Source organism: Scyliorhinus torazame, chromosome 11 (genome assembly GCF_047496885.1).
Source record: "Scyliorhinus torazame isolate Kashiwa2021f chromosome 11, sScyTor2.1, whole genome shotgun sequence".
NCBI lineage: Eukaryota > Metazoa > Chordata > Chondrichthyes > Carcharhiniformes > Scyliorhinidae > Scyliorhinus > Scyliorhinus torazame.
Genome location: NC_092717.1, coordinates 198,881,060 through 198,905,426, shown reverse-complemented (window position 1 = coordinate 198,905,426; position 24,367 = coordinate 198,881,060). Strand labels below are relative to the sequence as shown.

General features: G+C 45.9%; 1 protein-coding gene across 1 annotated transcript in view; it reads right to left on the bottom strand.

Annotated features, from left to right (window-relative positions):
* The window catches only part of tg (thyroglobulin), a 613,433-nt gene that overhangs the window by 353,670 nt on the left and 235,396 nt on the right, over positions 1-24,367 (bottom strand). The window contains exons 37-41 of the mRNA XM_072468601.1: positions 18,980-19,123; positions 13,112-13,276; positions 2,058-2,174; positions 1,648-1,867; positions 485-578 (exon numbers count right to left, since the gene is read on the bottom strand). Of these exons, the coding sequence (XP_072324702.1) occupies positions 485-578; positions 1,648-1,867; positions 2,058-2,174; positions 13,112-13,276; positions 18,980-19,123 (740 nt within the window). The remainder of the gene's footprint in view (positions 1-484; positions 579-1,647; positions 1,868-2,057; positions 2,175-13,111; positions 13,277-18,979; positions 19,124-24,367) is intronic.

The following is a 24,367-nucleotide window of genomic DNA, read 5'->3' as shown; positions in this document are numbered from 1 at the left end:
AGATTCCCCCCTCGTTCTTCTGAATTCTAGCGACTGCGATCCTGAAATGGCCCAACAAGTCACTCAGTTGTATCAGATCACTCCAAAGAGCCAATGGATCAAGAAGCAGGCCCTGGACCAGCTTCCCAGGGTAACTCAGGATGGGGAGGAAATGTTGGCCTTATCAGCGCCACCTATGTTCCAAGAATGAATAAACAAGACGTATCAATATTTCTCCCCAGTCAAGATAGTTCTGATTGTAGGCATCTATAATATCACTCTGTTACTGACTGAAAGAAATAAGAGAAAATAAAGGACAATTCTACAACTAATATATCTTCTTGCCTTGAAGAGGAGAGATGGTTTGTGCTCGGTATTCCTCATACTGACACAAGGGAGGCTACTAACCCAGTATGCAAGTACAGATCATTGTCTCCCCATTATGTGACATAGGACACCAGCAGCAAAACCCGAGGTTTACTTTTGTTTAGGTTTTATTACTCACAATGGTCTTTGGGACAAATATATTTAGGTAGAGACAATCTTCGTCCACAGTAGAGTAAACGGCCTTTGCGTCTCCTGGTTGTATGCAACTGGGCCTAAAACAACAGAGATTGTGAAAGTTAAATACTTGTTATCACTATCTGGGGCTAGTTTTAAGTTTAGCAATGGTGTAAAAGGGATGACATCCAATTGGCTGTGAGTTATATGATTACCTGATTTTCCCTTTGCACCAGGTTGTCCAATATACATGACATTCAGTTGTCTATTGGAAACCTAGACAAATAACTAGATTTGGTATTAATGGGTGGAATTTTACAAAAATTCAGGCCCTGTCCCTTGGCACTGCCCCCTGGTACCCTGGCATCGGCAACCTGGCAGTGCTAGTTCATCACTGTCAAGTTGGTGCCGCTGGTTGGCACTGCCACAGGGCCATGTCCCTGATCAACCGGCGCTAAAATATCCTCTGAGGCCCCCGGCGTAGTCAACATGTCTGGTCTCCATTTGTTCAAAGCACACCGATGGGTGGGATCATAGCACATTCCTGGAAGATTCGACGTGAAGCCATCTTTGCGTATTATAATGAATTTAAATGCATGGTAATCAGTTTCATGCTCTCACTGATTCTGTTTGCTGGAAGGGCCCGAGAACATTGCAAACTGTTTGGCGCCCAGCGCAAAACCTGTTTTGGGGCTCTCCTGGAATTTTACAGAAATAGTGGGGTTTACACCAGGTGCAATGCAGTCATAAAATCACCCCAATATTGCTCGCTTTCATGGCCTTTCCTGGCAATCTGTTCTAACTCTTTGAGTGAAACTATTCTGCCAGGCTTATCTCTTCATTCCTATTTTTCTAATTTTTAAATGATGTTCATCTGGCTCAAATTTATAAACTTTCCTTTATAATGTTCCAAACTTCACTCGGGTTACCTCAAGTCATTCCTGTTTCGAAAGAGACCATGCCCAGCTTCCCTAACCTTTCCCCCTTGGTTTAAATTCTTGACAGCCATGAGTATTGCTTTTCTCTGTATCCTTTTAAAGCAATGGTATCCTTTACATGATTAGTTGATCAGAACTGGACATGACTCCCGATGTTTTGTGGTAGCTGTTCAGAAAGAAAGAAAAGTAGAAGAATTAAATAATACCCAACAGGAAAGACCATGCTCACCTGTAGAAAGTAGCGTTCCATTCTCCAGTCCAATGAAACGATGCTGGGGCTTTGAATCGGCCTTCACCAGTGGGAGGAGCTGCATATGGGATACCCAGGAAACGATTAACTCTCTTCCATTCCACACCAACCTGGATCAGTTGAGATTCTCCAAACAGGATTCCGTGACCCGGAATGAAAATAGAGGTCAATTGAGGTTGGGTTTCTGTTAAGGAAGGGTCTGGATAGAAAATAATTTAAAAAAGAAAAACCCCATCAGAACAGGTGGAAAGGTGAAATAAGAAGAAAGGCCTTGCGGATTGTCAAGATCACTTCCTCGACATACTCTGTACATACACCATGATGAGCTTGACCTTATTTCCCACTGCAGCAATTGTTTGTGGGCAGTCCGGGGAAGGTTATTCACTTACCAGCACAGGTATGAATGTCAGGGCAGCAATCCGCATAATCCTCACATTTCAAGTTACACTGGCAGGCCTCATCAGGTTGGTACTTCCCACAACGACCAGCGCAAGACCCTCCTATAACTGAGATTACACAAAAAATATTTTGTTTGATCAAGGAATTTTAGCTGTGGCTTATAAGTTACAGGTTTGAACTCAAACACAAAGCACACAGGTGTAAATGAAGATTCCATCATTACAGTTTTTTCTTAACTGCAGGGGGCACTTTGACATTGGACAAGAGGATAAAATAGGAAATATTGAATAAGCTGCTCAATTGAATATTAAATAAACTCTACAAATTTTATTTCCAATAAAAATTAAAATCAAGTGAGGTGCATCAGTGGCTGATACAATATCAGCAGTACGGTAGCACAGTGGTTAGCACAGTTGCTTCACAACTCCAGGGTCCCATGTTCGATTCCCGGCTTGGGTCACTGTCTGTGCGGAGTCTGCACGTTCTCCCCGTGTGTGCGTGGGTTTCCTCCGGGTGCTTCAGTTTCCTCCCACATTCCAAAGATGTGCTGGTTAGGTGGATTGGCCATGCTAAATTGCCCTTAGAGTCCAAAAAATGGTTGGGTGGGGCTACTGGGATAGGGTGGAAGGTGTGGGCTTAGGTAGGGTGATCATTCCAAGGGCCTTTGCAGACTCGATTAGTTGAATGGACTCCTTCTGCACTGTAAATTCTATGATTCTATGAATATGGCCCATTTTAATCTATTACCCAAAATGAAATTACTCCCAGGTTTCTTCCTGTACCCATCTGTGGGGCTTTAAAATACCACTAGAAGAAAAGGGCTAAACTTTCCAACATGTAGCAAGATGTGAGTTTTCAAGAACTGCTGAACATTATCAAATTTCCTCATCTTCCATCTTTAAGGTCTTGAAACATTTCAGGGTCCAATTCCTCCACCAATTGCCTATTCTTCAAATGTGAGCCTGAAAGAGTGATTGTGGTCTCGTTATTTCACTCTATTGCGATCCCGGGCCAGACTCCAATAGTTACGAGGACACCAGACAGAAACCTCAATATTTTATTTAATTTGTAAGACTGTGAGGAAAGGATATTTTGCTCCAGGAGTAATTTCACACACAAATAGGGATGTGGTATATCAAGACAGACTTTATTACTAACACAGGGTTAAAATAACTTTAACATCATATGAGAAAATAGCTTACAATTACCCTTTAAACAAAGCTTAATAAAGACAATGAAAACCAAACTCCTAACTGCTATCATTTATCTCCACCCAAGCAATACCCACCTCAGATCAAAACCCACTTTTAAATACAATTAGCAAACCCAGGAATACTATCTGTAGAGAGATGCCTTGAATAAATTACTTTGAGAGAGAGAGAGAGAGAGATCCTTCAGGAACCAGCTTGCAGATTCGTGGCTGTGTCAAACTACTGTTTAACCTGCCAGTCTTTTCAGAAACTGCTGTTGTGTTCAGAGGCAAAATCTGTTTAACTAAACTGCTTTGAGAGAAACTGATAATCTGTTCATAGGGAGATCTTTAACTGAACTCCAAAACTCAACACCTGACTGCTTCAACCCCTGGCTCCTCCCATTAACTACATGATCTTACTGAAGCTAAACAAAATCTCTAATTATAAGTTCAAAGGTTCCTAAGATATAGAAGCAGAATTAGGCCATTCGATCATGGCTGATCTCATCTGCCCTTAACTCCACCTTCTTGCCCATTCTCCGTAACCCTTCAGCCCATTACCAATTAATAATAATAATCTTTGTTGTCACAAGTAGGCATACATTAACACTGTGTTATGGGCTAGAGTTTAGAGAACCCCAAAGTGTATCATGGAGTTCACCTGACCCACAACTTTTAATAGATTGTGGTATGGGGAGCACACGGCCCACTCTACAGGTGTGGTACAGCAGAAATGGAAAAGTATTTTTTAAAGCAAAACAATGTTTATTCTATGAACTCAAGTTAACCTTTTTAAAACATACAGTGAACATCTTAGCAACCATCAATTAAAATACAACCCCCAAAGAATACAACACTATGTAATCCGTAAGCTGTCTTTTTAGCATCCATAAGACTTTAAAAAAAACCTTTAAACAGAAGCACATCAGGTTAAAGTCACTATTGAGAGCAGTTATTAGTTTTAAATTACCAAAGGATTGATTTACAGTCTTCAGATTACTGAGAGAGAGACTAATACCCCTTCTGGCTGTGACTGCAGCTATCCAGCTCTGAAAATGAAACTAAAACACACCCTGCAGCAAACAGCCTAAATAGCTGACAGACAGCCTAGCTCCACCCACACTCTGACATCACTGATAAACACCCATTTCTTAAAGGTACATTTCTTAAACACCCATTTCTTAAAGGTACTCTCACATGACAACTGCAATGAAGTTACTGTGAAAAGCCCCTAGTTGCCACATCCCGGCGCCTGTTCGGGTACACTGCGGGAGAATTCAGAATGTCCAATTCACCGAACAGTTCGTCTTTCGGGACTTGTAGAAGGAAACTGGAGCACCTGGATGGGGTGAGCGTGCAGAGTCCACACAGACAGTGACCCAAGCGGGAATCGAACCTGGGACCCTGGCACTGTGAAGCAACTGTGCTAACCACTGTACTACCATGCTGTCCAAAAATCTGTCCAACTCCTCTTCAAATTTACTCACTGTCCCAGCATCCACCGCACTCTGGGGTAGCGAATTCCACAGATTCACAATCCTTTAGGAGAAGTAGTTTCTCCTCAACTCTGATTTGTATTTGCTACCTCATATGCTAAGACTATGAACTCTCATTCTAGAATGCCCCACAAGAGGAAGCATTCTCTCCACATCTACTTTATCCATATCTTTTTTCATCTTGTATGCCTCAATCAGATTTCCCCTCATTCGTCTGAATTGTAGAGAGTATAAGCCTAAACTGGTCAATCTCTCTTCTTACGACAAACCCCTCATCTCTGGAATCAATCTAGTGAACTTCCTCTGAACTGCCTCCAATGCCACTATATCTTTCCTCAAATAAGGACACCAAAACTGTGCACAATACCCCAGGTGTGGAATCACCAATACTTTGTATGTTGCAACAACACTTCCTTCCCTTTATGCTTTATTCATTTAGCTATAAATGCCAACATTTCATTCACTTTCTTTATTATCTGCTGTACCTGCATGCTAGTTTTCTGTGACTCAAAACAAGGACCCCCAGATCCCTCTGCAACAGAGCACCCCAAAGTCTCTCCCTATTTAGATAATAAATTGTCTTCCCTTTTTTCCAACCAAAATGCATGACCTCACACTTATCCACGTTAAACTCCATCTGCCACATTTTGGCCCACTCTCTTAACCTATGTATATCCATTTGTAAGGTTCTCATTTCCTCATTGCAACTTACTGCCACACCCATTTTTATGTCGTCTGCAAATTTGGCCAGAACCTTATTCCCAGAGAACATCTTTCTATAAACAAAATTCCATTAGCCCTACATCGGGTAAATAATATAGGTGCTTGGAATGAATGATGATTTCATTTTTATGATGCTTTAATAGCACTCTGTAGCCAAAGCATCTGCTGGTCTTGTAAACAAGGATTTAAAAATCAACACTACTGCAGCAGTCACACACACACTAAGCCAGAGAGTGTGGTAGGAATCAGATTGTTATTTGAAAAGGAAGAATATGTAGCATTATGGGGAAAAGGCGGGGGGTGGGGGGGGGGGGGGGGGGAGTGGCCCTAGATAACTTGTTTCAATGGAGTGTGACACAGATACGATGGGCCCAATAGCCTCCTTCTGCACTGGAACAATTCTGTGATTCTGGGAAGGTCAGGTTCTGTACCTACCCTCACCTTTACCAGCACCCAATCAACTAACTCAGCATGCATAGGTGATCAAACGTGAGTCTATCCTACCTGTATCACTCAGTACTATATTCATAAATATGCTTGACCTCCAACCACTAGATGGCAGGCAAGTTATACCATGTGACACTGTAATCTAGGGTGTTTCAACGGTGGTGTTGGAGACGTCGTTGTGGTTAGTTGTGTTTGTGATTGTTCCAGTTTGTTGGTATTAGTTTCCAACCCACGGTTTGTTATATAATAATAAATTTGACTAGTCTAGAACTAGATGTTCTTTGGTACGCTGACTCAGTCATTGTCACAGTACTAGAACATAACATTAGCCTGAATTTTATGTTAATACTAATGTTCAGACTCTCACTACTACTATGGAGTAAATCAAGCAGCAAATTCAGGGCCAGAATTTTACACTTCTGCCATTCCCACTCCGAGGTGAAGAGAGGAGAATAAAATTGCAGAATTCCCTCTGAGATCATGCCCCATCAGAAGGCACCACACTGGATCAGGCAATGAATCAGAGAAAGTCTCTACTTAAAATTTTACAAAAGCTCTGGATGGGATGTTTTTAAAAAAATCTTTTTATTGGCATTTCTTCAGAAACAGTTGTATATAAATCATATTTTTCTTGCCCGCTCTAAATTACTTTATTGTACAGAGAGGTTTATTTTGTCCTTTGTTTAACTGATCCTATGTACACTTCACTGCCCGCTGGATCAGTCAATAGTTCCTCCCCTTCCCCGCTGTCCACCACCGTCCCTTCCTCCCCCCCTGCCTTTCGTACCCCCCTGCCTTCCTCCCCCCTGCCTTGCTCCCCCCCTGCCTTCCTCCCCCCCTGTCTTCCTCCCCCCTGCCTTCCTCCCCCCCTTTGGCGTCAGCTGTGTTTTTCTTTTATTTTCCGGGAAAAGCACCATCCTGGATGGGATTTTTTGAGCATGAGGGAAATATTTGGATAGTGGCTAATTCCCGTCCTGTCCTTGACGATGCCCATCCTGGTCTCTGTGGGAAACTCACAACGAAGTGAACAGCAAGATCCCGTCCTTCAGTGTTCACTGATAAATTCAGGCCAATCTATTTAATATTTTTGTGCTGGATATGATCAGTTGGAAGATTTAATACCACAGGAATCTGGCGCAAAGAACAATATGTAAAACACAATCAACTCTTTTTTTTAAATGATTTTATTCTAAACATATTGAATATAATAACGTAACTTTAACATCCAACAGAGTATGTAGTTTGTAACTGTTTTCCTCTTTTATCCCTCCCCCCCCCCCCCCAAAACCATGACAAACAGCCACTCAAATATAGCCATGAATGGCTTCCACTGTACCTTGAAGCTCTCCTCTGACCCCCTAAGGGCAAATTTGATTTTCTCAAACGTGAGAACCCTGTACACGTCTCCCAACCATGCCATCATGCGCAGCAACGTGGCAGACCTCCAATTCAAAAGTGTCCGTCGCCAAACGGAGAGGCGAAGGCCACGACATCGGCCCCCTTCATCTCCAGCAGCTCTGGCACCTCCGACACCCCAAAGATGGTCACCATAGGATCCAGCTTTATCTCAACCCCTACAAACCTCAATAAGTTCCTGAAAACCGCCTCCCAAAAGCTCTCCAACTCCTGACATCCCCAGAACATATGGGCATGGTGCACTGCCCCCTCCGCTCAATTCTTTTAAATAACAGTTTATCTTTAACCCTCTTTCACCTTTATAAATACTGCTTCACGTGTCAACATTTGTCATAGATTTCACTGAGCTCTAAGGATGAAATCCACATTCTGTGGTTGCATCAGAAAAGGCCAAATTGAAAGCTTAATCTTTGGCTTAGTTCATCAATTGTAGCCAGCAGTAGCAATAAGAGTGCTGCAGTTAGCTTCAGCATCCTTATGCGAAGAAAGAAACACATTATGGATGTTCCTGGCTCTAATCGATGGCCAATGATCCACTTTAAAAAGTGCTCAGGAGCCAACATTGGGTGAAGACACTCACCATCAAGGCTCAAATCTGAAAATGGGCAAGTAACAAGTTCCTTGAGTTGTTAGCATCTATGCTGTGAGCACTGTAAGGGGAGAAGAGCAAAAATACTGATGGGCTGTGAACATATGAAATAGGAGCTGAAATAGGCCATTCCGTCCCTCCAACCTGCTCCGCTATTCAATAAGATCTGTTTGAACTGCTTGTGTTTCACATTCCCATCCACATCTGGGACTGGATTCTCCGATTCCGCGACCAAGCGCTGACGCCTGCGTCAGAACGGTGGCGTTTTACGACTGAAATATTGGCGCAAAACGGCCACCGATCCTCCATCTGGTGGGGAGCTAGCAGGCACGCAGCGTAGAGCACCAGGCTCTAGCTGCAGATACGCCCGGAGAATTGTCGAGTCTGTGGCTGTGCATGCGCATGGCGGCGGCCCGCAGTGGCCGCGCCGTGCAACATGGCGCCGGCTGCGTGCGGACCCAGCCTGCCAAATAGTGACCCCCTTTGGCCAGGCTCACCACTCCTGGACCAACCCCCACCAGTGCCCCCAGCTCCTGCCAAAGCCCCCTCTGCCTGCTGTTATGGGCTAGGGTTTAGAAAACTCCAAAGTATATTATGGAGTTCATCTGACCTATAACTGTTTGTTGACTTTGGCTAGGATGAGCACAAGAGCCTGTCTTTCAGGTGTTATTCAACAGGCTTCTTCGGCACTTTCAATCAAAAAACAAGCATTAGTCTAAGAATTTAGTTAACATTTGTATGAACACACACAGCATGAACTTTTATCAATTACAAACACAAAGACCCCACACAGCTACAGTAATCTATGCATAACCCTTAATGAATTCCTCCTTAACTGTTCCAATTCAGTAACAAACTCCAAATAAAACCAGAAACCCCTTTTCAAAGGTGTGGGCCAGCACACGGCATTTCAGTGGTATAAGACTGTTGTTATTGATACTTTGTTCCCCTTTACAAACAGCAGGTTTGAAATACTTCCAGAAAGCAATTATCTCCTTTAAGTTACGAATGCTGTCTGGAAACAGCTTTTAAAATGAATATAGAGAAAAACACTTCTTTCAACCTGTGCAGTTCAAGCCAGTCCAAAACTCAAAGCGAAAGTAAAAACTCACAGAGCCACAGCCCAGCTCCACCCACATATATGACATCACTGAAGCCATGGGATAAGACAAAAACTTTTCTTAAAGGGACACTCCCATGACACCATGGATCGGCTCTCTCCCCCCCCCCCCCCCCAGCACCCCGACTGTACTGGTGCTGGACTTAGTCTGCAGCCGCCACGCTGAGTTCCCGAAAATAAATACCACACACGACCGCGCCGTCGGGAACTCAGCCCATCAGGGGTGGAACATGGGGGGGAGGGGCTCAGGTAATGTCCTGAGGCCGTCTGACGACTTGTGGCATACTCCTAGAGTGTGCCGTTTTGGAGTGGATGGAGCATTCGCAAAAGCACCACTGTCCCCGGTTTTGGCGCCAATGTGGATTCTCTGGCCAATCGTCGAATGCAATTTTGGCATCAGGGACTGGAGAATCCCGCCCCTGATAATCTAATCTTGTCTAACAACAATCTATCTACCTCTGCCTTAAAAGTTTTCAGAGATCCCGCTTCCACTGCCTTCTGCAACCCACTGAGAGAAAACATTATCCTCATCTCCATCCTAAAAAGCTAAACCCCTCATTTTAGATCAGTGTCTCTGAGTTCTCGACTCACCCATCAAGGGCAATATAAATTCCAATGTGTCAAAGCTGTTCCAATGTGTCAAAGCTGTTGGGGATCTTATATACTTCAATCAAGACACTCATCACTCTTTTAAACTCCAGTGGAAACAAGTCCAGTCTGTCCAATCTTTCCTCATAAGACGACCTGTTCATTCCAGGTATCAATCGAGTAAACCTCCTCTGAACCACCTCCAATGCTTTTACATCCTTCCTTAAATAAGGAGACCAAAACAGCCCATGATATTCTAGATCTGGATTGGATTTGGATTTAATTTTTTGCCAAGTGTACTGAGGTACAGTGTTGTTCTGCGTACAGTCCAGAAAAATCGTTCCATGCATGAAAAAACATGTGACGTATGATAAATACACAATGTAAATACATATTCACAGATATCGGGTGAAGCATACGGAGTGCAGTACTACTCAGTAGAGAAGATGTGTGGAAAGATCTGTTCAGTCCACAAGAAGGTCATTCAGGAGTCTGGTAACAGCAGGGAGGAGCTGTTTTTGAATATGTTAATGCGTGTTCTCAGACTTTTGCATCTCTTACCCGATGGAAGAGGTTGGAGGAGAGAATAACCCGGGCGGGAAGGGTCTTTGATTATGCTGCCCACATTCCCAAGACAGCGGGAGGTGTAGACAGAGACAATGGATGGGAGGCGGGTTTGCGTGATGGAGGCTGTGTTCACAACTCTCTAGTTTCTTACGGTCTTGGGCCCAGCAGTTGCCATACCAGGCTGTGATGCAGCCTGATAGGATGCTTTCTATGGTACACCTGTAAAAATTGGTAAGAGTTAATGTGGGACATGCCAAATTTCCTTACTTTCCTCAGGAAGTATAGGCACTGTTGTGCTTTCTTGGTCATAGCGTCGAAATGGGTGGGTGGACCAGGACAGATTGTTGGTGATGTGCACTAGGAATTTGAAGCTATCAACCATCTCCACCTCAGCACCATTGATGCCGACAGCAGTTTTATAAAATACTTTGCTTCCTGAAGTCAATGACCAGCTCTTTAGTTTTGCTGGCATTGAAGGAGAGATTGTTGTCATTACACCAGGTTCTCTATCTTCCTCCTGTACTCTTGACTCATCGTTGTTTGAGATCTGACCATCAGCAAACTTGAAGGTGGAGTTGGAGCCAGATTTTGCCACACAGTCGTGTGTGTGTGGATCGGGAGTACAGTAGGGGGCTGAGTACCAGAGTTTTGGTATTGAGGACTAGTGGAGGAGGTGTTGTTGTTTATCCTTACTGACTGTGGTCTATGGGTCAGGAAGTCGAGGATCCAGTTGCAGAGGGAATGAAATTAAATGAAAAATGAATGAAAATGAAAATCGCTTATTGTCACAAGTAGGCTTCAAATGAAGTTACTGTGAAAAGCCCCTAGTCGCCACATTCCGGCACCTGTTCGGGGAGGCTGTTATGGGAATTGAACCGTGCTGCTGGCCTTCCTTGGTCTGCTTTCAAAGCCAGCGATTTAGCCCTGTGCTAAACAGCCTCTGTTCCTAGGTTTTGGAGTTTTGATATGAGGTTGGCTGGGATTATAGTGTTGGATGCGGCTCTGTAGGCAAGAAATAGGAGTTTGATGTAGGAGTCCTTGTCGTGATGCTCCAGAAATGAATGTAGGGCCAGTAAGATGGCACCTGCTGTGGATCAGTTGTGGAAGTATGCAAATTACAGTGGATCAAGGCATACTTGGAGTATGGAGTTGACGTGTCTCATCACCACCCTCTCAAAGCACTTCATAATGATTGGTGTCAAGGCCAATGGAGGGTCGTCATTGAGGCACATTGCCTGGTTCTTCTTTGGCACTGGTATGATGGTGGTCTTCTTGAAGCAGGTGGGACCCTCGGAACGGAGTAGGAAGAAGTTGAAGATGTCCAAGAACACACCCACCAGTTGGTCCGTGCAGGATCTGAGTGCACGACCAGGGACTCCTTCAGGACCCGTTGCTTTTTAAGGGTTCACTTTCAAGAAGGCTGACGGAAGCTGTGACAGTAGATATGGATGTGTCTGAGGCTGCTGGGGCAGTTGCCAATGCTTTGTTGGTTTCCTGCTCGAAAGGAGCATAGAATGCATTGAGTTCATCGGGGAGGGGTGTGCTGCTGCCGGAGATTCTACTCGGCTTTGCTTTGTAGCACGTCACGTTGTTTAAGCCTTGCCACAACCGACGAGAGTCTGTGTCATTAGTCTGTGACTCTTAGCGTAGTCTGGTATTGTCCTTGGCATCCTGATGGCTTTATGGAGGTCATACCTGAATTTTTTGTGTAGGTCAGGGTTGCCTGTCTTGAACGCCTCAGACCTGGCTTTAAGTAGGGAGTGAATCTCCCGCTTAAACCATGGTTTCCGGTTGGGGAATGTATGTACTACCTTCTTTGGCACGCAATCTTCTATACACTTGCTGATGAAGTCTGTGACAGTGGTGGCATATTCAGTTAGGTTGGCTGCTGAGTTGCTGAATATGGACCACTCCACTGACTCTAAGCAGTTGCATAGGAGTTTTTCTGTTGCCTCCTTCCAGCATCGCACGACCTTCTTAACCGGATTCTCCCGCTTATGTTTCTGCTTGTATGCCGGGAGAAGGAGCACCATCTTATGGTCTGATTTTCTGAAGTGCGTTTGGGGGATGGATCGGTAGATTCCCTTGAAGTTTGTGTCGCAGTGGTCAAGGATGTTGTCGCCCCTGGTGGGACAGGAGATGTGTTGGCGGAATTTTGGCAGTGCACTCTTGAAGTTGGCCTGGTTGAAGTCCCTGGCAATGATGAACAAGGCCTCCGGGTATTCTGTTTCATTGGTCTCACCAATGCCCTGTATAATTGATGCATAACATCCTTGTTTTTATGTTCAATTCCTCTCTTAATAAAGGATAGTATTCCATTAGGTTTTGAATTACTTGCTGTACCTGCATACTAACCTTTGTGACTCATGCACAGCACCTACATTCCTGTGCGCCTTGAATTCTGAAGTAGTTCTCTGTTGAAGTAATACTCAACGTTTTCATTCTTCCTGCCAAAATGAGCATCATCACATTTTCCCACATTTTGGGCTGGATTCTCCTGCCCCGTCCACCGCAAGAATGCCATCGGCGAGCTACGTACAATGGAGGACTCCATTGGCCTTGGGCGGGATTCTCCGGTCGCCGGGCAAACCCGGCCGGAGCTTCCCGCCCTATACTTCATTATACAGCCGAGAAATATACGGGGGGTGGGGAGGCCAGAAAATCACACCACTTACATTCTCTTCACAACATACTTTCCGACCTATCTTAGTGTCATCTGCAATTTAGTTATCATGCCTCCGCTCCCCTCATCTAAGTAATTGATATAAACTTATAAAAAATTGAGGCCCCAGTCACAACCTTGTGGGACGCTGTTCATCACACCCTGGGTTGTGGGGAGCAAAAAGTAAAATGGTGTCAAAATTACAATGTAATAAATAAACATATGCACTGTTGAGGGAACTCACCCTTCTTGTAGTAAATTTCTTCTGCTGCTTCCTTGAGCAGGATTCGACAGTCATGGCCTTGTAGTCCATGTCGGCAGCTGTGCATGTCAGGGTAAAAGAGGCATCGGACCCCCGATGGCTGAGGCTGAAGAGAAACTGTGACACAGGCACGGATGGAAACACATGCTGTCCAGGAAAGAAGCAGAAACTGGTAAGGGACAGTCGGCCATTCCAACTATCCCCTTCCCTAGGTACAATAGCTGTCCATAACCCTTGACATTCCCATTTTAATAGCAACTTCTTTGTCTGAAATGGAGTCACCGAGAGATTCAGCAAAGGTGATAAAACCCAAACCCTACACAGAATTATTCACCAACCCAAGCAGCAAACCCACTCCAACACCTTTGACACACCACAGACTAAGAGCCAGGAAGCAAAGAGTCCTTGTCCACATCAACTGAAGAAATATTGGCATCCGGTCTCACTCAGAGACAAGGGGTAGATTTAAACTTTATATGATATTTTGACTTTGGACATCGAATTCAAAAACAACAAAGTCATATTAAAACTTTACAATCTCTGTTTAGCCCTTAGCTTACAGTACTGTACACAATCCTGAATATCTCACTTTCAGAAAGATGTCAAGGATTTGGACAGGGTACAAATAGGATACCAGAAGGTAACAGGGGTGAGGGCCTTCAATTTTGTGGAGTACTGAGATTGTTCTCCAGAGAGCAAAGAAGGTTGAGGGACATTAATAATAATAATCTATAATAATCTTTATCACTGTCACAAGTAGGCTTACATTGACACTGCAATTAAGTTACTGTGAAAATCCCCTAGTCGCCACATTCTGGCGCCTCTTTGGGTACACTGAGGGAGAATTCAGAATGATCAATTCACCTAACAAGCAGGTCTTTTGGGACTTGTGGGAGGAAACCAGAGCACCCGGAGGAAACCCACCAAGAGACGAGGAGAACATGCAGACACCGCACAGACAGTGACCCAAGCCAGGAGTCAAACCCGAGTGCTAACCACTGTGCTACCATGCTGCCAGTCATGGCAGGCTGGTACAAAAGGTGAAGTCACACAGGTGAGCTGGCAAGGTGTATACAGAACAGGCTCGGTCACAGAAGACAGAGGGTAGCAGTGGAAGTGTGGTTTTCTGAAGGGAAGGCTGGGATTAATGGTGGTTCACAGGGAGCTGTGCTGGGATCTTTGTTGTTCATAATATATAGAAATGATTTGGAGGAAAATGTAGCTGGTCTGATTAGTAAGTTTGTGAATGACACATAGATAGCTGGAGGTGCGGATAGTGAAGAAGATTGTCCGAGTGCTAACTTATGCTACCGTGCCGGCCATGTGGAGGCGTAGATATATAGAGGTGTTTAAAATTATTAAGGTTTTTCAATAGAGAAAGTAGGAAATGAAATTCCTCTGGCAACTGGATTGCTGACCAGAGATCATAGAATGAAAGAACTGCAAAACAACGAGGGGAAACAAGGAGAAACTTCTTCACATGGCAGGTTTTTAAGTAGGGAACACACTATGTGAAAGGGTCGTGAAATTAGATTCCATTGGAACATTTAAAAGGGAATTTGACATATGTTTGAAGAGGACTAATTTGCAGGTTAGGGAACAATAGCTGAAGGATGGAATTAAATTATTGGACAAATCCATCAACGAGACGAGACGACACAGGCACAATGGGTTGATTAACCTCCTTCTCGACCAGAGGCTTCTGTGACATTGCAAGTGGGTGTTGAGGAATCTGAAGCCTGTTTTACATTTCTCCTGATGTCTAGGTCATACTGTAACCCAAAAGTCAAACCCAAAAGTGAGTCAGGACTGTTCGTTCTAGTCTTTAAAAACGAATATTGTCCGGAAATGTCATCCTGCCTGCACCTTACCATGGGCCATATCACGCCAATTCGACATGACACTCCTGACCCTGAGCAATTTTTGGGGAGGCTGGGCTAGGGTCAGAGTGGAAAGTGGTGGATAGCCAATGGAGAATAATTACATCCAGTTACAGCTTCTCCAAACTGACTGGGATTTCTAATTGGCAATTCAGGCAAGAGACATTGGTCTGGATGCAGTGACCCATGGGGGGATCATATTGGGGAGGCTGAAGGGGTGGTTGTGGTGGTGGTGGTGCTGTGACAGGGATCAATCTTGCACAGGACACCCACACTTGCACCAGTCATGGATGCCAGGCTATCGTACAGCCATTGGCTTTCCTGTGGAGGAGATGTTTCTCCATAATCGTAACCAGGCACCTGTGGCCATTTAAAATTTTTAAGAAACTGATCTCTTCCACAGAAGCATTATGAGACACCCTTTCTGCATCGCAAATTGGCAGCTCACACCTCAGCCAGCGGGGCATCTGAATATTAGTGCTTGAGGGTTCTTAAGACTTAATTACGCGGGGCCTGCAGTCACATTTTTGCCAGTTGGGGAAAGATCATTCGTGAATCATTTGGGCTGTTATGACAATCCAACAACTTCATGGTTACTTTTACTGACACCAACTTTTCATTTCAAAATTTTAGTTTACGGATCTGATTTAAATTCTCAAACTGTCTTGGCAGAAGCTGTTCTCTGGATTACCAGCCCGATAATATTGTTACAAGATTGCTGTTACACAACCCTGATAATATGAGCCTAAAATAGGAATTGTCCATTCATCATTTCAGAGGCCATAATTTAGATGTTTCAGGCGTAAAAGAGGGGGATGTAAAAGGGGTGGGGGAGTTGCACTATGGGTTATGGAGAATATCACAACTGCACTGCGTGAGGACACCTCAGCGGGCTCATGCAGCGAGGCAATATGAGTAGAACTCAGGAACAGGAAGGGTGTAGTCACAATGTTGGGAGTTTACTACAGGCCTCCCAACGCCAGGGGGTGATAGAGGAGCAGATATGTAGGCAGATTTTGGAAAGGTTTAAAAGCAACAAGATTGTTGTGGTGGGTGATTTTAACTTCCCCTACATTGACTGGGACACACTTAGTGCTAGGGGCTTGGAAGGGGCAGAGTTTGTAAGGAACATCCAGGAGGGCTTCTTGAAACAATATGTAGATAGTCCAACTAGGGGAGGGGCTGTATTGGATCAGGTATTGGGAAATGAGCCCGACCAGATGGTTGACGTTTCAGTAGGGGAGTATTTCAGGAACAGTGATCATAATTCAATAAGTTTTAAGGTACTGTTGGATAAAGAAAAGAGTAGTCCTCGGGGGAAGATGTTAAATTCTGGAAAGGTTAATTATAACAATATTCAGGAACTGAAGAACCTAGATTGGGGATGGATGTTTGAGGGTAAATCAGCATCTGGCATGTGGGAGGCTTTCAAATGTCAGTTGATAGGAATTCAGGACCAGCATGTTCCTGTGAGGAAGAATGATAAGTATGGCAAGTTTCGGGAACCTTGGTTAACGAGGGATATTGTGAGCCTAGTCAAAAAGAAAAAGGAAGCATTTGCAAGAGCTAGAAGGCTTGGAACAGCTGGAGCCCCGTGAGGAATATAAGGAAAGTAGGAAGGAACTTAAGCAAGGAGTCAGGAGGGCTAAAAAGGGTCACGAAAGTCCTTAGCAAACAGGTTTAAGGAAAATTCCAAGGCTTTTTACACATATATAAAGAGCAAGAGGGTAGCCAGGGAAAAGGTTGGCCCACTCAAGGACAGGGGAGGGAATCAATGCGTGGAACCAGAGGAAATGGGTGAGGTACAGAATGAGTACTTTGCATCGTATTCACCAAAGAGAAGGACTTGGTGGATGATGAGTCTGGGGAAGGGTGTGTTGATAGTCGGGGTCACATTGAGATCAAAAAGGAGGAGGGCTTGGGCATTTTGAAAATCATTAAGGTAGATAAGGCCCCAGGGACTAATGGGATCTACCCCAGAATCCTGAGGGAGGCAAGGGGCGGAAATTGCTGGGGCCTTCACAGAAATCTTTGTACGCTCACTGGTGAGGTTCCAGAGGACTGGAGATTAGCTAATGTTGTTCCTTTATTTAAGAAGGGTAGCAAGGATAATCCAGGAAATTACAAGCTGGTGAGCCTTACGTCAATGGTAGGGAAATTATTGGAGAGGATTCTTCGAGACAGGATTAACTCCCATTTGGAAGTAAATGGACATATTCGCAAGAGGCAGCATGGTTTTATGAAGGGGAGGTCATGTCTCACTAACTTGATCAAGATTTTCAAGGAAGTGACGGAGATGATTGATGAGGGTAGGGCAGTGGATGTTGTATACATGGACTTTAGTAAGACCTATGACAAAGACCCTCATGGCAGACTGGTACAGAAGGTGAAGTCACACAGGGTCAGAGGTGAGCTGGCAAGACGGTACAGAACTGGGTCGGTCGAGAGTTGGCAAATGAAATTTAATCCAGACAAATATGAGGTAATGCATTTTGGAAGGTATAATACAGGTGGGAAATGTACAGTAAATGGCAGAACCCTTAAGAATTGACAGGCAGAGGTATCTGGGTGTACAGGTCCACAGATCACTAAAAGTGGCAACGCAGGTGGAGAAGGTAGTCAAGAAGGCATACACCATGTTTGCCTTCATTGGCTGGGGCATTGAGTATAAAAATGAGCAAGTCATGCTGTATATAACTTTAGTTAGGCCACACTTGGAATATAATGTTCAATTCTTTTCACCACACCATCAGATGGCTTTGGAGAGAGTACAGGTGAGGTTGATCAGGATGCTGCCTGGTATGGAGGGCATTAGCTATGATGAGGTGTTGGATAAACTCGATTTGTTCTCACTGGAACAAAGGAGGTTGAGGGGCAACATGACAGAAGTCTACAAAATTATGAGGGGCATGAACAGAGTGGACAGTAAAAAGTTTTTCCCCAGGGTGGGAGAGTCAATTACGAGGGGCCTCAGGTTTAAAGTGCGAGGGGCAAAGTTTAGAGGAGATGTGTGACGTAGGTTTTTTTACCCAGAGGGTAGTGGGTGCCTGGAACTCGCTGCCAGAGGAGGTGGTGGAAGTAGGTACGATAGTGGTGTTTAAGGGAAGTCTTGAAAATACATGAATAGGATGGGAATAGAGGGATACGGACCTCGGAAGTGGAGAAGGTTTTTAGTTAGACAGGCAGCATGGTCGGCACAGACTTGGGGGGCCAAAGGGCCTGTTCCTGTGCTGTACTTTCCTTTGTTATTTGTTCTAATTCATAGAATCATAGAATTTACAGTGCAGAAGGAGGCCATTCGGCCCATCGAGTCTGCACCGGTCCTTGGAAAGAGCACCCTACCCAAGCCCACACTCCACCCTATCCCCACACTTCCACCCTGTCCCCGTAACCCCACCAAACCTTTTTTTTTGTACAGTAAGGGCAATTTAGCATAGCCAATCCACCTAACCTGCACAGCTTTGGACTGTGGGAGGACACCGGAACATCCGGAGGAAACCAGACCTGGGGAGAACGTGCAGACTTCGCACAGACAGTGACCCAAGCCGGGAATCGAACATGGACCCTGCAGCTGTGAAGCTACTGTGCTAACCACTGTGCTACTGTGCTGCCCCGCAATGCACCCCACTGCACCCCACAAAAAGGTAGAAATTAAATAGAAAAAAATGAACTAAATTTACCCACAAAAACATGCATTAATATGCCTGTCCAAAATGGGTTGTCCTTTGAATAGAAATCTGACTATTTTTAGAGAGCTTCCCTCAATGCCAACACAATGAACACAGTCTCAGCGCTTACTGGGAACTTATGAGCTATCAGACAGGGTCAATGTGTTTTACCCAACAAATAAATTCAGCACCCTCTCTCATACATACATATAGGGCACTATCTTGTTTTAACAAAGTCATTCTCAAATATTAATACAGCATGAAGTTTCTTCTCATGGAGATCAACTTTTGTGTATATTCACCTGACAGACACCAGTCCCTGGCATTGTTCCTGAAATCTTTAGTCATCACAGAAGTGTCGCTATCAATGTGTAAAACATCGAAGGAGGTTATTGTGGGATCAAGGTCTGGAGACGCCTTGAGGATGTGCCAGTTATTCAGTGACACTGCAATCAAACCATAAGATTAAAATCAATGGTAAGCTGAAAATATATTGACTGTGTCACAAAACTTAAATATAGGACTGGATTCTCTGTTCCTGAGACTAAGTGTTGACGCCGGGACAGGATTAATGGCCTTCCACGACAGCAAAACTGGTGCCGAAACTGGACCAATTCAGTGGCTGAGGAGGGGCTAGCCGGTGCCACGTGGAACACAATCGATTCCAATGAGAAACAGTGCCAGGTTCGCTGTGTCCGTGATTGACACTCAGGAGCCTGAGAAGCTGCAAACGCATAAACACATTACAATCCCCACACACTCACCCCGGCAACAAGGTGGCACTGGTTGTGTTGGAGCTCACCCATCCTGCTGATGGGTCGGCTGGTGCCAGAGGGTACCTACGGGGCACCCATACGACCTGTGGCCCTAAGTTCACAGAGAGCAGTCAGTCGCATGCGCAGCTGCATGGCTGTCTTGCAGGCCGCGGCAATGGTGCTCCATGCCTGTCCATCGACTCAACAGCCCACCTCCCGGTCACCCCATGCTACACCCCCCAACCTTGCAGAAGCCCTCCCCCAGCCCCCCGCACTGCCAGCTGTACAACTGCCAGCAAATTATGGCAATGTTGGACGCTTTCCATACCCCCCCCCACCCCCCCACCCCCCAACCCCCCTCTCCCTCATCAGCCACGACACCGATTTTACAATTTTTAAAAGCACAAGTGAACCGCGCCATCGGGTATTTGGCCATCCGAGGCGGAGCATCGTGGAGTCCCGGGACAATACCGGGACAGGCACGCTAATGATAAGCAAACGGTGTTTACTGTTCCAGAAACGCATTGGCGCCACTGTCGAGGTGACAGAGAATTGCGATTTGTCATCAAATCAACGCCGGTCACAATTTTGGCGTTGGGGGACAGATTTTCCGCCCAATTGGGTTTCCCAATTTCGGAGTCGGCTGACAGAGAATCCCACCCAGATGCTTTCATTCCTAAGGGGTGTTGAGGATGGCGTGTGATATGTTTCAGCTTTGTCTCCTTAATGGTAAAGGTCTTCTCAAATCTACATGTATAATGGATGAAATAAAAGGTGAACAGAGAGAGAGAAAGAGAGGAGAAAACTCAAAGAAGAGAAAGAAAAAGAAATGGGAAGAAATTTATCATTCAGACCAAAAATGTAATTAGTTTACATAAGTATCATGATTCCTGATTGGTTTAGTGACTTCCTTCCAGTGCATCATACAGATCAGGGCGATGTCCCTGTGGTGATGTGCATGAATGTAAATGCATGTAAGCAAGCTAGACATTAGAGGGAGCACCAGAAACATCACACACACACACTCAACCAATAGATCAGTTAGATAGGACGCGACTAATGGACATTCACGATACACACAGAGGTGACGCGACCACAAGAGGGCATTACACCAACCCATATATAAAGGACACCACACACATGATCTGCCTCTTTCCAGTGGAGACAGTCAGTGAGGAGAGACACAGGGTTGATTCAATATTACACCCACCACGTGGATTGCAGCAGCTGGTTAGTCAGTCTGGGTAGCTATAGTAGGATTAGCAGTAGTGTCGAACCCGAGTAATAGAAGTGTAAATAGTTTAATAAATGTGTTGAAGTTATCTCCACGTCTGAACCTTCCTTTGTCAAGTGCACCACAAGGAAGCCGCTTATGTTACACCTACAACATAACAAATCATGGTAACAGAGTGAACTGTTTCAATCCATATAGCCATACCTCAGTGTACAGTGACAACCAGCAACGATACCCAGGCAAGATGTTCGCGATCCGGGTTCCGCAGCAGCTCCAGTGCCACGGCGATCTCCGCAAAAACTGGCGGGTATTCCGGCAAATGTTTGAAATCTTCCTGGTAGCAGTCGAACTAGAAGACGTGGCCGATGCTGAAAGGACAGAGCTTCTCCTCACCATCGCCGGTGCCAGAGCAGAAGAAATCTTTAACAAATTCAAGTTCTCCAAGCGGCAAAACAGGAGTGACTTCCAGGCAGTCCTGGACAAATTCAGCAACTACTGTGAGGAAAACACACTCCAACCAGCAAGAAAAGGTGAGAGAAGCGCCAGTACTCACCTCGAGGCCGAATCCCAGAGCAGAGAACAGTTTTGATCAGCGGCCATCTTTCTAAAGGGACTGCACTTGCGCAGTTGCGCGAGAAGCGCACAGAAGGGGAAGGTCCGTTTGCGCATGCACGAGAAGCCGCGCATGCAAGCCGCGCATGCGCAAATGAGAACAAGGCCCAAAGTGAAGGAACAGCGATCTGCGCATGCGCAATCGCTTCCTACGTGCTACGTCACACGCATCATGACGCCAGAGGCCCCGGACCACGCCCATTTAAAGGGGAAACATCCCAAATCAAAGAAAAAATCTTTCAAAGTTGTAAAACAACCTTCCTTCACCTGGAATGACAGCACAATGCCTCAAATTGAACCAGGAAATGAAATTAACCTCCGAAGAACCCTGCAACAAGCAGATACCGATGCCCAAACCGATGATTCCGACCTTGAATACTTCAAAACCGACCTTGACATTTTCTCTGGACCTCGCAAGTCCAATGCCAGCTCCGACGCAAACAGTGATGATATGGTCCTAGAAGACAACGACTCAGACGAACCTTTCACCTTGGGAGGCTACCCCAGTACCAAATCCGATCCGCAACTAGACGTGTTGCACATTGACGACCCCGACGATGAGTTCTTTGGATGTGAGGATCTTCAGCCCAGCAGAAATGACATCCCGACTCGTGAGTGCAGGATTATGCTGCGGCCTGAAACCAAGAGACAGAGAGCGGTACACGCCCAGAGAGAGCGGCCTGCTGCCACACAGAGCATGGTCCACGCACTGCTCAGGGTTCCCGACTCTACAAAAGAAGACATGCAAGACTCCACACAGCAGTCCTTGCATGATCAAGAAGTGACTCCAGTGTCACAAGCCTCCACAGCCAGCTCGTGGACGGACGCCACGATACAAGACATGCAAGACTCCAGAGCTCAGTCCTTGCACACACAAGTCGTGACTCCAGTGTCACAAGCCTCCGCAGCGAGCTCGTGGACAGCCTCCACGATAGAAGCAACGCAAGATTCCGACGTGCAATCCTTGCAGGAACAAGACCATGAGGGTCTAGCAACCACCTCTGACCAACTAGCGGCAGACGATGCAAGTCTGCCATGCTCAAGTAAACAGCAAGAAGACTATAACAGTCTACCATGCTCCAGTGCACAGCAGGGCGACCATGATGGTCTATCATGCTACAGTGAAGAACAAAGCGACGATGACAGTCCAAGCCCAAATGAAAGACAACAGCAAGACAATGACAGTCCACCCACAATGTTTGCGCCACCAGATGAAGACTCTCTTCAATAAAGCACTTGTGAATTATCAGAAGAAACTTGTCTCCTTGGTCATTTTGTTCAAGCAGTACACTTGTGAATCTGATGTCATGATTTAGAGTGTGGGGAGGGTCTCTGAGAGCGAAAGGGCACCTGCCCTACACCCCAACAAATGAGTGTATGAATTTCAATGCCAGTGCAACTCCAGGTCTGTAAATCATATGTCCCAACGGCTGGTAGATTATATCAAATTTGGTTGTTCGCAATAGGCAGAGTAATGACTGTACTCAAACAACCCATGCTTTCAAAACTCAAGAAAAGAAGGCCAGGATACAAATATACATTTGAGCATCACTCAGGGATGCAAATGCAAATGCAAATGCAAATGCGTGGAGCAGGTTCCCACGGCCGAGATGCCACCATCTCCTCCCAGAATGGACGAAGTTGTCACCACGCTGAATTTCATGGATAATGTCCCAGTTACCACTGCCCAGATCTGCAATTGGGTGCAAAAAGACCCGGGACGGGATTCTCTGATCGCCGAAGGTGAAATCGTGTTCGCCGATCGGCCAGAGAATCCACGTTTACACTGGAATCGGGGGGCGGCGCCACTTTTGCGATTCTCCGCCCCCTCAAAAACTGCATACTCGAGGAGTACGCCGCACGTTGTATGGATGTCCTCAGTGCGTCACCCGAGGCTCTCCCCCGATGCTCCGCCTCCGATGGACGGAATCCCAGATGGCGTGGGGCGCGTGTGCTCACAACTTTCGGGGACTTCGCCTTGGCGGCTGCGGACTGTGTCCAGCGCTGCCACAGTCGGGGAGCAGCCGTTCCGTTGGCAGGGGTTGGGAGGGGGGGGGGGGAGGGGGGGGAAATGGGGGGGGGGGTGGCGAGGGGGGTTACAATGGGGAAGCTTTTGGCAGGCCGAGTCCAGGCATCTGATACCATGTTGCACAGCGCGGCCGCTGCAGGCGTCAAAATCCAAAGGTAAACCGGGGGTTTTACGGTGTGCAGCTGCTAGCCCCCCACCGGGCGGAGGATCGGTGCGGAGGCAGAGCTGGCTTTCTGGTCATAAGAACAGATGGATCCTGAGGACATAGCCACAGAATCGGAGAATCCAGCCCCCAATGTTATCAAAAGTCCTCCACGTGGTATTGTACGAAGATCAGCACTGAATGCTGCCCGAAGACTTGCGGTTCTTTGCGACCAAGATTTGGAACTCATTGTCGAGGACGGTATTCTCCTGTGGGGGGCCTGCGTTGTGGTCCCGTACCAAGGCCGAGACCCCATATTATGGGATTTACAGAATAGACACCCAGATGTCTCAAAAATGACAATACTGACCCTTAGTTACATGTGGTGGCCCGGCCTGGATGGAGAAATAGAACAGCTGGCTCTGCAGTACAACATCTGCCAAGAGCAGCAGAAACATCCGCCCGCTGCGCCGCTTCACCCTCGGGAATGGCCGGGCCGCCGATTCCGCTCGGCCTTTCCAAGGGTCCATGTTCCGGTTTATAGTAGATGCACATTTTAAGTGGCTGGAAGTCCAGAAAATGTCCTCCACCATATCAAGAGCGACGGTCGAGAAGCTCTGGCTCTCTTTTAGCACACATGTCATTCCGGAGGTGCTGGTTACAGATGACGGCACCCCATTTACCAGCAAAGAATTTGACAGTTTTATGTGGGCTAGCGGGGTGTACCACATCTGCATGGCCTCGTGCCACCTGTTCTCAAATGGGCTGGCCGAAAGGGTGGTGCAAACTTTTAAAAGAGGCTTACAGAAGCAGACCTCAGAGTCCTTGGACACGAAGCTGTCTAGATTTCTATTTTGCCCAGGTGCAGGTTCTCCATGCCAGAGATCGGGCCCGGTGATGCCCTTCCCTAATGAGATG